This window comes from Hippoglossus stenolepis, chromosome 14, assembly GCF_022539355.2.
Source record: "Hippoglossus stenolepis isolate QCI-W04-F060 chromosome 14, HSTE1.2, whole genome shotgun sequence".
NCBI classification, from domain to species: domain Eukaryota; kingdom Metazoa; phylum Chordata; class Actinopteri; order Pleuronectiformes; family Pleuronectidae; genus Hippoglossus; species Hippoglossus stenolepis.
Genome location: NC_061496.1, coordinates 12,054,199 through 12,071,837, shown reverse-complemented (window position 1 = coordinate 12,071,837; position 17,639 = coordinate 12,054,199). Strand labels below are relative to the sequence as shown.

General features: G+C 41.4%; 2 protein-coding genes across 7 annotated transcripts in view; one reads left to right on the top strand and one right to left on the bottom strand.

Moving 5' to 3' along the window:
- Nucleotides 1–9,069, top strand: part of LOC118120758 (ankyrin repeat domain-containing protein 13C) — a 32,229-nt gene extending 23,160 nt beyond the window's left edge. Inside the window, exons 7-14 of one of the 2 annotated variants that reach the window (XM_035176010.2) lie at nucleotides 415–559; nucleotides 818–949; nucleotides 1,725–1,886; nucleotides 3,391–3,441; nucleotides 5,676–5,755; nucleotides 6,156–6,254; nucleotides 6,835–6,935; nucleotides 7,142–9,069. In XM_035176010.2, coding sequence (XP_035031901.1) covers nucleotides 415–559; nucleotides 818–949; nucleotides 1,725–1,886; nucleotides 3,391–3,441; nucleotides 5,676–5,755; nucleotides 6,156–6,254; nucleotides 6,835–6,935; nucleotides 7,142–7,272 — 901 coding nt within the window. In that variant the 3' untranslated portion in view covers nucleotides 7,273–9,069. The remainder of the gene's footprint in view (nucleotides 1–414; nucleotides 560–817; nucleotides 950–1,724; nucleotides 1,887–3,390; nucleotides 3,442–5,675; nucleotides 5,756–6,155; nucleotides 6,255–6,834; nucleotides 6,936–7,141) is intronic. The other variant, XM_035176011.2, reaches the window with a different exon arrangement.
- Nucleotides 9,070–9,878: 809 nt separating this feature from the next.
- Nucleotides 9,879–17,589, bottom strand: LOC118120760 (serine/arginine-rich splicing factor 11). Of its 5 annotated transcripts, none has more exons than XM_035176013.2 (12): nucleotides 17,244–17,589; nucleotides 15,694–15,827; nucleotides 12,984–13,093; nucleotides 12,450–12,539; nucleotides 12,320–12,366; nucleotides 12,103–12,236; nucleotides 11,910–11,991; nucleotides 11,678–11,785; nucleotides 11,319–11,408; nucleotides 11,075–11,146; nucleotides 10,809–10,986; nucleotides 9,879–10,688 (listed from the first exon to the last, which is right to left on the bottom strand). In XM_035176013.2, exons 1-12 carry the CDS (start codon nucleotides 17,363–17,365, stop codon nucleotides 10,479–10,481), a joined length of 1,377 nt encoding a protein of 458 aa, XP_035031904.1. In that variant the 5' UTR covers nucleotides 17,366–17,589; the 3' UTR covers nucleotides 9,879–10,478. The 5 variants fall into 5 exon arrangements, with proteins under 5 accessions (XP_035031904.1, XP_035031903.1, XP_035031906.1 ...); XM_035176012.2 differs by having other exon boundaries at nucleotides 11,672–11,785; nucleotides 17,244–17,588; XM_035176015.2 differs by lacking the exon at nucleotides 17,244–17,589 and having other exon boundaries at nucleotides 11,672–11,785; nucleotides 13,347–17,237.
- Between the last annotated feature and the right edge of the window lie 50 nt (nucleotides 17,590–17,639).

Here is a 17,639-nt window from a genome sequence, read left to right as displayed (position 1 = left end):
ACTGTCACCGTGAGCTAATCTACTTTCTCGTGCTACAGTGTGTCAACCTGTCACACTGACTCTCAGCACCTACCACTTTGTTTCTGCTCTTCAAAAGATGATCTGTTTTTCTTTCTGCCATATTTGACTCCAGGACTTCCCATTCTGACAAATGATTTTTGTTTTAAGATTCTTGATATGTTGGTTTCCCGTGGCAACGATTAGCATACACAACGGCTCTCATCTTTCAGAGCAAAGGTGTGACATGTCTTCTTCAGCTCACACTTTTTCACAGTGTCTCCTGCAGAGTTAGATGTGACCAACAGTAAACTCAGTCGAGCTCCTCTGCTGTCATCTTCTGGTTACTTCTCCTGTTTTCGCCTTTCATATTTCTGAAGCTCTCACACTAAACTACATAAATGTTTGTGTGTGTAGACTGGACACCACCCTGATAGACTTCACAGACATGAAGTGCCAGCGCGGTGACCTTAGCTTCATCTTCAATGGAAACGCCATCCCCTCCGAGTCTTTTGTCGTGCTGGACAACGAACAGAAGGTTTACCAGCGGATACACCACGAGGTGTGTGAGACACAGACAGATACGAGTGTGAAAGAATAAAGCTTCATTTACACAGTGTACATTACAACACTTATTTACAGTTATGGATAGTTAGTGTTATTACTGATAAACCTGCTGATTTCTGTCTCAATTCATCGTTTTGTCTGATAAATGTCAAATACATTTTCCTACAGCCATATTCATATATATCTTGTTTTGGTGTGTTCTGTCTTTTAATAGTGTTCTACTTGTGTTGATGCTCATGTCGTGTAACTTTAGGAGTCAGAGATGGAGACGGAGGAGGAAGTTGACATCCTGATGAGCAGCGACGTTTACTCTGCCACGCTCTCCACCAAGTCCATCACTTTCTCAAGGGCGCAGACTGGCTGGCTGTTCAGAGAAGACAAGACGGTCGGTGTCAAGTTATTGTCCTCGATGTCGTTAATGGAGATTAATTGTGAGATTATTTTTATTATTCCCACTACCGCCGCTTTCCCAAACGCTGCTCCGGGTCACAGGGTCTCACCAGCTCCAGGAATTCCCGGAATCGTCAGTAGCTTTTCCCAGACACACAGTTGGAAATTTGATTAATTCTTTGGGAAATGCAGGAAATGGACGGGAGACGATGCACAGGGGCTCAGTAAACAGATTTCTATTAGCGTGTAATGTACACAATATGTTATGCTTTAAGTGAACCAGACAGTTGACCCCTGGACCTGTAACTTCTCTGACTGGAAAAAAATCAAACAAACAAAGAGTGATAGAATATTCAAGGTCATGAAAGGTCTTAAATGGAAAACCAAAGAAACCTGATTGATCCCTTGACTCTTTCTTTACGGTTCTCCATTTTGTTTTACTTTGCTTGATGTGTAAATGTTGTTTTTCTGGGTCTTCTTACTGTTTTACCTTGAACTCCCTCCACTTTCCTGATCATATTTCCTGTGCTTCATACCCACACCAGGCAGGAAAAGACAGTAAATGAATTGGGGTAGCCGCAGTGATAACCCCAGGAAGGAACCGCAGGTGATAGGCTCAGGGTTAAAAACAACACAGACGGGGTTAGGGAGACACGGAGGCGGTGAAAGAGATATGTGGAAATTGCTCCTTTGTCCTTTTGACGTGTGTTTAAAAGGGAAATTGGCGGCTCAGCGGGGGGGACTTATCTCGCTGTTTCTTCTATCTCAAGGAGCGCGTGGGAAATTTCCTGGCAGATTTCTACTCTGTGAACGGCCTGGTCCTCGAGTCCAGGAAGAGACGGGAGCATCTGAGCGAGGAGGACATCTTGAGGAACAAAGCCATCATGGAGAGCCTGAGCAAAGGAGGGAACCTCATAGAGCAGAACTTTGAGGTGAGTCGGGATGATTTTCACTGGTCGACTCAGTAGAGCGACAGAGTGGGTCGCGTTTACAGCATCTGTCCACAGCTGGTGTGTGGTGCTACAGAGCCAAACCATAATTACCCATGATTGGGTAAAGATAATTGGGGTTATGGGGCTACCTTGAGCACGGAATCCGCAAACTCCCTCAAACGTGTACACACACACACACACAAATATTTTTAAAGTTGGCTATGAGGGTTTCTGTCCGACCACGTCTGTAACTTTCCAAAATCAACGATCCAACGATCTGCCAGCTGTGCAGAGGTCAGAGAGGAGTCAAGGGTTGAACTTCTCTCTTGCTCTGTTTTCCTTTCTATTTCTATCTCCTCTATGACTCCTCTAGGACAAACATCTGTATGTAGTGTCTGCGTTTATGTTTTCTGATATGAAAACTTTTATCTACAGAATAAACTAAAAATACCGATCACTGATATATTGGATGTTTTTTACTCCCTAATATTAATACATTGATCCCCAAAAACCCATATTAGCGGATTTCTACAAATGAGACCAGTGTCAGATGAAGATTAATCTACACACAGTTATTTTGTTGTGTTTATTTACTGTTGTGTGACTGATTGTTTGGGTTTAATGAAGGAAGGAAAAGTGAAATGATGCTGAAATGATCAAATAAGTAACTCCTGTCTCTCTTATTCTCTAGTTGGGAAACTGTCAAGGAAACTTCACTTAGTATTTAATGTTCATAAACAAGAATACATGTTTGTCTTTCAGCCTTAATATTAATACCAGTGATTCCCAGTACTTCCTTGTTTTTATGAATGACAAATCACCAATCAGCAGCATTCAGTCCTGTGTACTCCATCCCATAAACCAACAAAAAGTACTACAGGATTTGTAACTTAAAACTACCACACAAACGTTTAGTTCCTGGTTCCACTGGTTGAAATATAGGTTTATTTTCTCCATTTGCACTAAGTTCCCTTTATATACATGGCTGCAATAAAACTGGCTATGATTCATATTCCTCTTTGAGATGTGTGATGTACAGGTTCTGCAGGTTGATTTAATTATTTCAGTGTTCATCATAAAAATGTTTCCCCTCAGGGTGTTTTATTACAGCATCTCTTTAAAGGTTCAGTCTGTATAATTTAGTGAAATCTAGTGGTGAAGTTCCATTTATTTAAATATAATGGGGACATTCTAGGGTAAAGACAACAATTTGTACAATTTAGAGGAAACACAGGATTATTTTATATTACATGTCTGCCAATAGTTCCCTTTCACCTTAATCTAACACACTGAACCTTGTTACACAGTGAGTGAGGAGAACTGTGTGTTTAAGCTGTAACTCATAGAGCTTATCAGACAGGAATCTCTGTCTTCAAAGATAAATGAGGTGTGGATGTTGTCACAGGGAACAATGATGATTAGAGTGGAGATAGAACAACTGGGAACCAGTGGGGTCACAGTTTGCTCTTTGGTTAAACATCCTGTTTACTTATACCTCCTGCAGCGTAACCACCAGTCCAGTCCTGAAACTGTCCTGTCCCGCTGGAACCTTGGGGTAGGACATAAGTCTCCGAAAAAATCCAATCCACCTCCCACCACCTCCCTGCTGTATGTCCACAAAGATCAATCCTGTAGAAACAGCATGGCCCCTCGACTCTATCAATCCATTTTGCATGGTTTATTGAAAAATTCCAGTCTCATTCCCCCACTGTTGTTTCTTCAATGTCTCCAACATGAGACACCGCTCTGGTCACTTCTGTTATGAGGGAGGTTTGCTCCCCTCCTCATCCACTTTGCATGGAATCGAGTCCCCAGCACTGCCACCTGGTGGTGAAAACTACAAAACGGCACCTTGTTCACAGGGACGATCCTCCGGCCTCTCACCTCCCCCCTCACCTCACTGCAGTATGTTCCAGAGTTTGCTTAGCAAGCCCTTGTCCACACACACACGGAGCATAAAGCTTTGTGAAGACAAAGCCTCCAAACACTCCACCGATGCTTTTTAACTGCTCGCCTGTGTTTCTGTCGACACTCCCTTGTTCCGTGCTAGGCTTTGTCTCATCACAGTATAATATGATGTGTGTCAGTCTATCCGTAAAGATCTGAACCAGACTCTACTCATGTCTAAAGTACAAAGCTGTGTTTTAGGGTGCCCTGCTGTCAGTGTGGAAATAACTTCTCCCTCAACGCTGGTGGAAAACGATACATGGAAGGGGGTGAGAGGGAAATAAGCAGCTGCCGTGACGTAGCTGTGTTTACCACAGAGAGGGACAGCGGGTCAGCTCTGTGCCTGTCGACACAGGGAAGCGTGGGGAGGCTTTTCAACTGGGGCTTGACACTATTGATCTCACGGATGAAGGCTAAAACCCCTGGTGCCATGGAACGATGGAGGGGGGGAGCGGGAAGCAGCATACCAGCGTATCAGGGCCTCCGCGGCCTGTGTGTACTCTGTCCTCGTCACAACAACACGCCAGAGCTGATACGCACAGTGTGAGAGCGAGCACCTAACAAAGCTGCCCGAGGAGAAAAAATCACCAAAACCTCTCTGTGATGGCTGCACTGTTGTTGGGAAATGAAGGCGAGACATGATATTGTCTCCGGTGTTTTTCTCACCTCAGGCGACTGACTCTGGGCTCAGGCTGGCGTCTCGTCACTCGCCACATTTTTCCACATTATTCTGCCCTAGTTGCCGTGTTTAACCACAGAGGACGGGTCAGCTGGCCTCATTCTCTCTTTTTTTTTTTTTTTAACTGAACGTTTGTTTTCAGGGGAAAGTGGATGGAGCTCATCCCAGCTCCAGTTCAGGGTCAGCAAGGAGAGATTGTCAGATCTGAAAATAAACTAACATAGGAGGCAGAGTTGAGATCGTTTTCCACAGAAAGTTTAAATGATGGATTTGTTTTGGAGAGAGTTTTCTTTAATGCTGCTTTGCTGCTGGAAGAATCTGTGGATTAGAGTGCGACCAATTCATCGGTTGTAGGAGTAGATGAAACTAACCCTGCTGTAAATTATTATTTGTATCTATATATCGACGTGTGTATCTTTCAGAATTGTACTTATACATCTTTGGTTGTGAACTCCATCTAACAGGATGTTACGTCCTTGATAGATCATGATGTTAAAGACAGATGCTCATATTATGAGTGCTTTTATTTTGTTACTTCCTGTGGTCTTTATTGTACATGTTCTGTCTTTATGTCCATTCTTCTGTTTGTCCACCATCAGCGTCCTGTCCTCCAGCCACAGATATACATGTGATGTTAGTGTGTACGGAAGAAGTCATTCTTACAGAGGCACTACTCCTACTACTACTTTTATTTCTCACTGTTGTATTTGTAGAAACGTCAACTTGTTCAGTCTGAATGCACAAAAGATTAAGATCAAATATAAACTCTGGTGTTCAGGAGGGAAAGGTCAGAAAGTTGGATCAGAATTCACTTAAAATAACATCACGTTTGACCGTGTTGGTGGTATTTGTGTTTCACTGTGAGGCTGATGGAGGAACTGTGGTTTTACTGACCCACTGGGGCCCTCTAGTGTCCTGTGCTGTGCTCTGTGGGAACACATGAATAAAGACATAAGAATAAAGTGAATAAACATATTCAAGAGTTAAACAAGATCCTCCTTCCCAAGTGGACAGCTCACAGGTTCACAGCCTGTTTCAAGATCATGGATATTATAAAGTCAGAATAAGATGTTTGTTGTGTCTGTGTCTGGGGAAGCTTTATCAGAGGTTTAGTCTGAAATCTGAATTCAACCTGTTTTATTTTGTTTTTCTCTGCTTCTCAGCCCGTGAGGAGACAATCTCTAACCCCCCCATCACCCAACACTATATCCTGGGAAGAATACATCAGTTCTGACAATGGAAGGTAGGTTTCTGAACACATGAAGACTCCACTTGTACTTTTTTGAGAAAACCAGAAGAATAAGAAAACAAAAGGTTACTGTAAATTACAGATGCACGTGGCCTGATGACTTCATCTGTTTAATGAAAAGAAATATAAAATGTGTTAATAGGAAATAGTTCCACTGGGGTGTAACTTGTCATTTTACACCCATGCTGCAGTTTCTCTGATCATGTAACTGCGATATTCTGGTTTGATAAAGTTCATGTTGGTTAGTGTTCAGGGGAAAGATCATAATTAAGATTAACAACCAATGGAACATTTCAACCAACAACCACTGCAGCAGAATTAGAAGAATACGTCAGTGATCTGACATTATCCTGAGATGAGTTTCTGACAAGCTGCCGTTTCTGTCTCGTGTCAGAGCTCCTCATCTGGGACGAGAGCTGACCTGCAAAGAGAGCAAGAAAAACTTCAAAGCAACCATCGCCATGAGCCAAGACTTCCCTCTGGGCATCGAATCGTGAGTCGTCTCTTTAACTCTAACACCTCGACAGTTAGTGGAAGACACAAATGTCTCCTGATACAAAGGGACATATCTGAGAGTGTTTCATTTTGATTTAGTCCTTTTATATTTCATGTCCTTATTACTGTTTGTGTGTCAGCAGTGAGTTGCAGTTGAAGCTGTTCATGTTGTTCATGATATTTTCTTTCTTAATTTATCTATTTTCATTTGTTTTTATTTGTGCAGACAACATTAGTATCAGATAAAGTAGGTTTCCTTTTGGGGAGGGAGCCTGTATGTATGTGTTAATATGTGTATGTGTGTGAAATATTATTGATACTATGTTGATTTTGTAATTGACCCCCTTGAAAACGTAATTGTGCATCTCAAAGGGTTTTATCCTCTAATTAAATTTGTAAAAAATGTAATAATGCGCTAAACTAACATATCCATACATATAAAAATCTATCTAAAGCTAAATATGCCCAAATCTAACAATGTAGGATTAATAACTGACAAAAGCAGCTTTATATATGTCTGGATTTCAGTGTCTGTTGATTTATCTTCTGAATCATTTGTTCGTCTTGTTCTGTCTCAGGTTGTTAAATGTTCTGGAGGTGATTGCTCCCTTCAAGCACTTTAATAAACTCAGGGAGTTTGTGCAGATGAAGCTCCCCCCTGGTTTTCCTGTTAAACTCGGTAAGTAGATGTGAATAAAAGAAGAGATATGAACCATCTTTAGGATTATCTGACAGTTTGACTGAAAGATAAATAGATGTAGGCTCAGCAAACTGAAGGATGTGGTAACTTATACGGAACGAAATCCCCTGGAGATGTTGTGACTTCATAAAAACAAAGAATAAGATATTGGTATGTTTTCTAATTGTGCTCTCGCCTCCCTGCAGACATCCCCGTCTTTCCCACCATCACGGCCACGGTGACGTTCCAGGAGTTTCGCTACGACGAGTTTGAGGCGACCATCTTTACCATTCCCAACGAGTATAAAGAAGACCCCAGCCGCTTCCCTGACCTTTAACCTCTCCATGCCGGGCAAGGAAACAAACGTGCAACCGGGCAACATTCTGCTACAAGACATGCTTTTATAAAAATACAAAAGGAGAAACTGAGGGAAAAACAAACGGCGGTTATCGCTTCTTGACAGTTTATAGATCTCATCGGACGTCCTGACTCTGATTACAAACCAACGAGCAGAGTTTGATGCAGACGACGGCGCTGACAGAGACGTCAGCACCTGATGAGAGTGAGCGTCTCATCAGTGAAAGGGCATTGAAGTAGAGATGAGTGAGAGCAGAGCAGTTGAGTTTCCTGGTCACGGGGGCCGTAAGTAGCAGACGAGAGAAGACGACCAGCTCAGCTGATTTGCCGTAGTTCCGTCTGTAAGTGATGTTTATAAAGCGAATGTGTTTAACTGACCTGTAGTGAAGCACTGATGTTACTGTGTGACACGTCGAGGAGGAGTTTCACTAAAAACCTGTTTTTTAAGCTTCTTTTCCTACTGAAGTAAAAAAAAGAAAACTCTCAAGGTGCAAAGTCATTTTAACTTTGTGATATTCGATGTAAAGGTCAACAACATAAAATTGTACATAGTCTAATCCAGATGTTTCAGGCAGATGTGGAGGGGAATGGAATTATCTTCTTTTCATTTTTTAACTCTCTTCTTGAACATCATCAAAAGTTTTCCCAAAGATGAACACTAAAATATTTAAGATTTAAGATTCACAAAATTGAAAGTCTGTTCAAGTCGATCTTTTACTTTTGTAGGTTAAAGAATTTTAAAACATCTTCTTTTTCTACAGTTCCACTTTAACCCTGCACATTATAAAGTTGTGAGTGAGTGTGTGTGTGTGTGTGTGTAACGATGATTTTCATGGGCATGAAGCACCACCACTGAGCTCCTGGGCACTATTTAGATCCACTACAGCGACTGTGCGTTCAGGTGAGTTCACTTTGTGACGCTCAACGCTGCGTTGGTTGTCAAGGCGACGTTAGACAATGCTGCAGAATTTGTTTGTTAATGGTACCACAGATGTGTTTTTTTTCCTCTGTCTGAGCAGCGGCGAGCGAAAGTTAGAATGTCGGGTGTTTTGTTTCTGACTTCACCTTTTTTGTAAACTATGTAACAAAGTGTACAACGGACGGTCATTGTACAGACGTTAGATGTTAGGGAATGAATGACAAAAACATTCACGACATTTTTACACTTAAACCAGAACCAGGATTTTTCCTCCTGCACAATAAGTAAATACACGTTTTATTGCTTTTGTCTTTTTATGTTTTCTCATTACTCGTGCTGTCTAAGACCAGAGGGAGTGTTGTGGAATTTCTTTCATGTAGCGTCTCACAGGTCCATTTATTTGGTTTGTAAACATGGTGGCAGTTGCTATTTTTGTACATATTTGTGTTGTTTTAAAGGAAAAAAATGAAACTTTCATTTCTCCTGTCATTTATTTCCCCCATGATAAATTGTACGAGCCTCCTTCAGATGTGTGGAACCAAAACTCCCCTCCACCACGTGTAAAGCACAAAGCACCGAGTTTCTTAGAGAAGTGAGTGTGAAAGGCTGCGAGGCGTTCACTGGGGGAAACCACCATGAGGTCTGTACCGGTGCTGCTATGGTTCATGAGCTCTTAATGAAACTGAGACAAACAGATGCTGGAGGATGTTCTTCTTGTTCTCTGGTTTTTCAGCACCAACATTAAAAGAACATGCTTATTTATATCCATATTCAGTGCAGCCAAAACTGTTGTAAAGGTCTACAACACTATTTTCATATAAAATGTACTAAAATAAAAATTCCACATATCTAACTGAATTTGGACTCCATGTTTTTTCTCACACTCATAATTCTTTCAGGAGGACGTAGTTTGACATTTTGGTAAATATGTGTTTAAGTGTAATTAGAAGATTGAACTGATGTCAGTTTAATGTAAGTTAAAGTTCTACCAACACATTTTATATTGCAGAATTCAGTTTTGCAGCAGGCTGACACTATATGGAACAACACCAACATTACTGTCATGTATATCGGTTAATAATGTTACTTAAACATTTTCTTAGAAATAAATTAGAATGATCAATATATTTTTGTAACTAACGCCATTCACATGGGTTTATCTGAGTTGATGAAATGTCACTTGTGTTTAAAAAGTTATTGTTTTAACAGGGTCCAGTTTAAAAGCTGGTGGAATAACTAACTGATCCAAAATGCATTGACGAGAATAAGGAAAAAAATTCTGGACGTCACATTTATGACCAATTTGTTTAACACCAGTTCTGCATTTCAAACAAGGAAAGGGAATTTAATTGAAATTCTAGTTTGTGTCATTGCAATTTGTACATTTCATATCAATGAACTATATATTTTGCTTATTCATATCTTTGACAAATGCAAACTGTTTTCTCTGCTTGTGCTGAAAATGTTCAAACAAGACGAAGCAGCAGCAGAAGAATCACAGCTGGAAAAAAAACTTAAAAATCATGTTCGTTGAATTTAGTCTAAAACCTAAAGACAACGACATTTGCATGTTCCTTAGTTCTGTGCAGTTGCCAGGCAACCAGCGAAAATTACACCGTGAATCTGTCTACATTTTCTCCTCAATTTTTCAAATGATGAAACAAGTGGACAGTCGGATCAGATTTTATTCGTTTCCTTTGGAAAACCTATTGCAGACAAAGTATTTCATTGCAACATATTCAGTCTACAGTGTACAATTACAAAGCGCTGTAAATAGGAAGGTCAGCTGAACAACCACTGGGTGCATAACAGTTGAAGCAAAAATGGTTCCGCAACCAAAGAGGAAAATAAAAGAAACCGGAAGCTGGTGCTGCGTCACTAACAGTCTGAGGGAAAGATTCAGTCCTGACCAGTAAAATATTTACAAATGCAGCCGATCAGAGGAAAACGCTGCGTATTCTACCGTCAGGAAGACAACATCTGAACTCAAAGCAAAAATAAACAGGATCTTAAAAAAGTACATGAAGACAATTTAAAAACAGGTCTCGTGTTATTCATATTTTAGTCCTCGTTTTCTCACGTCTTTACAAAAATGAATGGACTGTTTTCCTCTACACCCCTCCCTCCCCAAGGCGTCTACAGTTAAGACAACAAATCTTTTTTAACCGTGTGATCAGGCACAGACATGTTGTGGCCGATATTAAAAATATAAAAGGACAGTGGAAAGATAACGTTGCCGTGGTCACTCTCTGGGGGTGTTTTTTTTTTTAATCACTCATCTCCATGTCTTCCTGATGGTGATCGTCTCCGTTCTGTTTGGACTTTTTGGGAATCTGACCCTCGGAACGCTCCATCTCCTCTTGGCCTTTGGGAGACGAGGCCGAGTCGGAGTCGCTCTTCCTCTCGTCGTCATCATCTTCCTCCACTTCCTTTTCACTGTCGTAACCTTGTTCCTCCTCGTCATAATCCCGGGTCACCTGTGACGCAACAATTGAGTGTTCAAAACCAATGAAGGGAATTTGGAATCTTAATTCCCAGATGCTGCTTCAAGTTCCTAAAGTACATTTCAACAACAAACAGAACGTAGTCGTATGTACCTTGACGTCTCCTTTCTCGCTGTCTGACTTGCGTTCTCGGTCCCGTTCCTTGTCTTTGCTCTTCTTCTTTTTACTGGTGGAACGTTCTCTTTCGTCTCTGCTGCGGTCCCTGTCCTCCCTCCTGCCTCTGTCCCGCTCCTTCTCGCGCTCCTTGTCCTTCTTCTTCTCTTTCTTGTGACTGCAAACATTATCAATACATAATATTGTTATCTTTAGCTTTGTACTTGAATGTAAATTAAAGAAGCATTGCACATGACTGGACTCACCGTTTGGGTGATGGAGAGCGGGACACCTTCCTCTTGGGGGATCGAGACGCACTGCGGCTTCGCTTATGTCGCCTGAGAGCCAATCAAAGACAATAAGTCAAGGAACAAAATAAAAACAAATACTGCTTCGTGTAATTCTTATCTGGGTTGAATTTGGCATGTCCACATTTAATTAAATTATTGGCTCTCAAACTATTCACGTCTACAGTTAAGTTAAACTGCTTCAACAACAACAACAACTCACCGACTGATGCTTCGAGATCTCCTGGCGCTGCTGTAGCTCTTAGGAGGCGTTTTGGACCTTTTCTTAGACTTTTCCTCCTTTCTCCTGTCCCTGTTCAAGACACAAGCAAAGTTAGAAAATATTACACAACAGATATGGGGGCATTTTACACAAAAGCATTTTGTTTGTGGTCCTCTAGTAAAATAATGCCACACTTTTACTATTTGAGGCCAAATGCACAGCGAAACAGAGGTAAAGTACCAGAGGAGAGAAACAAATACTCTATACATTCAGGGCCCAATGTTAAATGACCACCACATGCTTTGCATCATTGACTGTTATTAGCTGAAATTTTCAATAACAGAGTTGCGGACCTTGACCTGCTGCGGCGGTTCCTCTCCCGGGAGTGGGACCTCCTCCTTCGTGGGCTCTTGGACCTCCTCCTACTCCGAGAATGGGACCTTCGCCGAGACCTGCTCTTCGAACGTCTGCCAAAATAAAGATAAGATCATTTTTAAAGGGTAATAACACAACTGTAATCCATGTTTATGTTTTGTATGTGGACACACAGCTCAGAACTCATCTTAATAATCTAGTAGTAGGCATCCATACCTGTGTCTTGAGCGAGATCTGGTCCGCCTGCGCCGAGAGCGTGAACGGGAGCGGGAATGTTTACGCTTGTCATCTTTCTTATCTGCAAAACAACGACAATTAAATATCGACCATGTAGTGGAGACTTATTGCTTTGACAATAGAACAAAGAGTTAAGTTGGTTGTCAGCGAATACAAGAAACAAACGACTCACTTCCAGGTTCGATGGCTGCAGAAATGAGAGACTGAGCTTCTCGGACTCTCTTCATAGCCTCTTCAATCTCCTTGTTGGAGGCGTCGCTCTTCAGCCCTGGATTCAAGTTCAGTCCGGCTGCTAATGAATTCAATCTGCGAAGAGCAATCAATGATTTAGATTTTTCTTCAAATAAATATTTGGATTACATACTCTAGATGAGACTGTAGTTTCTTACTTGGGATCCATGGACTGCATGAGCTTCAGAAAATCTGCAGAAAGAGCCTGAGAGAGACACGAGATGTTAAAACATCAGACAGTTTGTTTGAATATGCTGTGACTAGGAATGTGGCTCATTGGGAGCTCACCTGGGGGTTCATGTTTGGTCCCTGCATTCCCATGGCAGCCATTTGCTCCATGTTGGGACCTCCCAGACCTCCAAATGGCGTCCCGCCCATCTGAAATATCAAACAACAATTGAAGGCAAAGCTCGATGAACAGCATCCAACACAGCACAAGTGACTTTTTACAGACGTTTGGTTGCTACAGCGGCTGTCGTCTTGTTTGTAGGGACACTCATCAGCATGTTAAGCTACACTGGCCAACAGCACAGTGCTCACAATCATCTTCTGCTCTCTGCTAAGTGCTACAAGATACTAAGCTGACCATATTATGTACACGTGTCATTTAACACCATACAACTTTCGTTAGATAGTCAGTGCTCATTTACAACTCTAATGCATAATTTATTTGTGTGGGCTGATTTCACCGGTCACTGATATGAGAGGCTGCCCGGAAGGTACACAACAATCTAAATCAAATTATAGTAAACAGTTATGATATTTATTTATCTTACAACTAGCAGCATATATGAGGAGCACCAGTGTGGTGTGAGAACTCACTGATGCCAGAGGATTGGGTGTTGGGAGAAGGCCTCCACCAGGCATCATTCCTGCCACGGCGTTGGCTGGAGCCAGCAGCGACATAGCTTTAGATTCATCAGGAATGACTCCTGGAGAAGAACAACAGCATTTCAATATATACTCGGAGCATAGAATCAATAAACACTCAAGACTTGCAGACAAGCCTCCTTAGTCTAACTACACTTTTGTGAAAAATAAAATAAAAATAATACCACTTTTTGTCTCGTCTGTAAATCTTGATCCCTGACTTTTTTTTGTGTCAAAGTATGATTGTAGGATTAGCAGCTATGAGTCTAAAAGTCACAATACACACTGTGGTCAACACTGCCAAGATTTTATCACCTGTACTTGTTTTTTAAGTCATGAACCAAACGTAAGCAAGCACAGCCAGTTGTCCCGTGGGATGTGCTCTCAACTTTCATTAGATGTTTTATGAACAAGCGACTCGCGCCGGCTGCTTCGCTATAAAGCACACAAAAACATTGAGATACAGAAAACAAAGTTCATGATTTGGGTGTAGACACAAGGGTACATTTCAACATCACTTACCACTACCAATACAAAAAAAAACAGAAAAGGTTCAGTCATTTTACCTTTTCTGGGCTTTTGATTGTGGTTACTTTGTACAATACCACCAGAATAACAAAGACAAAAAGGCTGATTTGCAACATGATAAAATACTAATAAGCTTCAGAACTGGTGTTAGCCAACAGTATGTCACAGTATAAATACACAATGTCCAAGATAATCTGCACTAAACAGTTATGGGCTTGTGCCAGCAAAAATCATGGAAAATGTGCCCAAAGCTGAAGAAAAACCAAACAGCAAAATCTTAAAGGAGATGATCATCCATGGTTGTGCAATCTGAAAACGGGCTATTTTTAAACTGACATTTTTACATGTTTTTGAAAAAATGAGGGGAGAGAGAGAGGGGGGGAGAGAGAGACACGCTCACACACACGCGCACACACACACACGCACAACAGAAAGGACACTTGAGAACAGGATAAGGCTGCAGAAGACAAAACTGTTGGTGGCATTTTCAGCAGGGCCTGGTATATAGGGGGCTGGCTGAACCAGGAAAAAGAACTGTAAAACACAACAACAAAAGAAACACCACCGTTAAACGTGAGATTCACTCAACTCTGTCAGAGTCATGTGTGGAGAGGGTCAATTAAAAAAATATGCATTTTTACTGCAACATCAAGCAGAGGCTGATAACACTACTTTTTAGCTTGTATGTTAGTGGAAATTTGGGAACACAACTGCACAGTCTAAAATACTATGATGCTTTGGCACATGAAGCAAGTAAAAGCCAAAGGCAGCTTGTGCGCTTATCATTAATAACCAAATTATATGCTTATTTACTTCCACAAAATCGACTGTGTAGACGATAGCACACTTTGGAAATCTAGTCTTGCATGCAGAGCTGATTAGTTAATTTATCTTGCATGCTTTGTGGTGTAGGGAGGTCCCGAACATTTCCCTTTATTTCCAATCTGAGCAAGTTAATAATAAAAATCTGCCAATACCAAGCCCTGATCCAGTATTTATATTTTTTCTTTTGTCTTGTATTTGTACTGTACACTCAGTCTAAACAGTCAGGGGAGTTCTGAACAGCTCTGCATTACGAAAAAAAAAAAAGGATTCCCACAGTAAACTCACAGGTTTTCTAGCCTGTTGGGCTGATTGCACCCCCCCCCACCCCAGGACAGTGTGGGCCTGTAAGAATGATTGACATCTCCCTCGCCTGCTTAGTTTTCTTGCACCTATTTGAGCGGGACACCTGGAGTTTGATGACATCAGCAAACTCCTCCCAGAGCCCGGTCCAACTTGAACCAAAAAATAGCTCTAATCAGCCAGTTACTGAAAATACCTGTGTGTCAGTACGGAGTACTTGATGCTTTCCTATTATGTGGCATAAAATATCAGTGTCAGTGCTGTGCGATGGCAAACTGTGGCTGAACTAGCGGTGAAGTGAGTGTTAGTGTGGTTTTACCCAAAGTGGAAAAATGGTTGAAAAATATAAAAACAGGATAAGAAATGGTTCAAGCTTGACAGTAGATCTATTTTTTTTTTTTTAATGCCTTAATCGGCCTCAGGTCAGATCTGCTCGGGGCATCCCTAGGTCGCTGCATGCCTACTTGTCAACATTTAATTTGAGGAAAAATTGAAATACTTGAACGTGAGGAATTGAGATTGCCCTGCACCCTGTCCCCAACCCCCTCAATTGACTTAAGAGTCATGTGGCTATTCTTATTTTCAAAGAAAAGATGCCTTGAACAGAGAGAGAAAAATAAAGAGTTAATATTTTACTGCAGAACAAGAGAGAGAAGGCGGCTTGCGAGCCTGGTGCCATTATTTTTTTCTAATCTCCTGATGGCAGCAGTGGACCACTTTCAGCCAGCAGGGAAGGGGCTCTCTGCAAATGACTTGTCCACTATGAAAACCACAACACAAATAACAGAGAGAGAAGTTTACAGCTAGATTGTAAGACATGGACACAAATGCACAAGTCCCTTTTTAATATACCTAGAAATGCTAAGCAGTGAAAAGCTTAGCTTAATTTGACTGGTCAGGAAAAACTCACAATGGCTCAGATTGCAATGCTGTTTAACACACCTACACATTGTGATGTAACGTTCAGAGATAGCAAAGTGAGTGACGTGAGAACAAAACAGAGACCCACCTTCAGCAAAGGGGACCACGATCAAGGCTCGGTCCACGAAGACGGTGTTCGTCAGGTGTTGAGAAACTCCCACCGATTCAGACTCAAGGAACTTTACAAAACAGACACGTGAAGTCACAGGCAAGGGAGAGTCACTGGAAAAAAATACAGATATGTTGTGCAAAGAATAGAAACAAGGAGACCCACCAAGCCATGTTTACACTGAGTCTGTGTCCCCAGGGACAACGGAGCTAATGATGGATTATGAGAAACAAAACACACTTTCTTCTGCAGAGACAAACATGATTTCATACTGAGATAAGACTGGGTTCAAACAATATCTTTAGTGTGTTCAAATCATTTCCACAAATGTGTCCACACGGTTGAGAATTAAGCAATACTGCCAATCACTCATGTTTAGACCTTCTTCTCATTAGATGGTTGTGATGTCTTCATCTTGCCTGAAAAGCAGGACATTTCCTACCTGCACAGTAGCCAGATGTAATTCAATAGAAGAGAATACAAAGCAGAGGACAATTATTTCCTAGTCAAATGAAAAATACTTCATCCAGGCATCCTAGAGGGATCTGGGTCTTCTAAGGGAGGCACTGATCATGAGATTTGCATTAATTCCTCCTATTTATCCATTTCAGTTTTTGAGAGTTTCCTACCTCAGCTCTTCACTGCCACATAGAGACGTAACAAACATTTTACCAAAGCTGATAAATCTCAGTTACAGTTCGATGTAATCAGTAAAATATCGATAGGACGAATGTTCATATTTGTCATAATGTAAAACAGAAAAAAAGCAGAACAAGGCTAATGCTTGGTATTTTTCAGTCAACTCATCAATCAAACTCAATTATCAGACATGTGTATGTTTATCTGTACTGGCTGCAATGATTCTATTATTGATTTAATATCTAATAATTGAATATTTTGAATCCACATGTCACTTCTTGGTGAATTTTCGGCCTCTTATTATTATTAATAGTAAACTGTGCATTTATCAGGTTTATAGTTTGTCACATTGGACATTAAACAAAAAATTCACAGTCACTGTTCAAATTTTTTTTCCCCCATACGATGAATCGACAACATAATATTTCTGTTGGATGATTGTCTTGATCAGCTCAACTGGAAATAAACTGTACTGCTTATTTACAACATGATCGTATCCTTGATTATTACTGATCGTTGTAAAATAAGATGTCAAATATTTTCTGGTTGCAGCTTTTCAAATTCAAATTAAACTTTACTATCAACATATAGACATAAGACGTTACCCTGTAGATTATGATGAGTATTTACTAGCGTTATATTAAACACATGGGAATTAACCAGAACTGGTCGGAGGATTAATCTCTAATCGGGTTTTTTTAGGCCGTAAAGATGGTTTGTTCTGCGGGGAGCCGCTCACTGAAGGCGCGGGCAAACATTAGCATTAGCACTAGCATTAGCACTAGCGAGCTGTGCAGCGGGGCCTGCTCGACGCTACAGGCCCGAGGAGGAGCCCGACCTCCTAGAAGCAAAGACAGACGCTTGACCCGGGTGTAATGGAGGATACTCACTCGGGAGGAAACAGTTTGAGCTCCTCTATGTTCCCGAGGAAGCCGAACAGAGTCCTCATCTGCTCGGAGGTCGTGCTCGGGGAGACATTAGTCACCTGAATGACGTGCGTGCTGGAGTTCATTTTTCCCGACTGGTTAGCAAGCTGGCTAGCTCTGTGCTAGCTACGCGCCCGGGTTTAAAGCCAAAAGAGACGAGCTGCGAAAACGTTCACGAAGAAAACCACATTAGTCGAATAGAAGAACCAGCATCTCTCCAGGAAGTAGACGGTGGTTGTTGTCAGGGACAAACAATGGGACCCGAGCAGCCAGAGACTAAACCGCGACCGACACCGTCGAGGGGCAGAGGGGTGCGTTCAAGTCAAGTGCGTACTTATGAATTTTTCCACAGTAAACACA

What these genes read in the sequence shown, in the direction of transcription:
- LOC118120760 (XM_035176012.2), bottom strand. Translation starts at nt 17,365, where the DNA reads ATGAACTCCAGCACGCACGTCATTCAGGTGACTAATGTCTCCCCGAGC. An exon ending in CGTGGTCCCCTTTGCTGAAG is followed by an intron (nt 13,094 to 15,693) that starts GTGGGTCTCTGT and finishes GTTCTTCTCCAG; the next exon opens with GAGTCATTCCTGATGAATCT. An exon ending in CACCCAATCCTCTGGCATCA is followed by an intron (nt 12,540 to 12,983) that starts GTGAGTTCTCAC and finishes TTGATATTTCAG; the next exon opens with ATGGGCGGGACGCCATTTGG.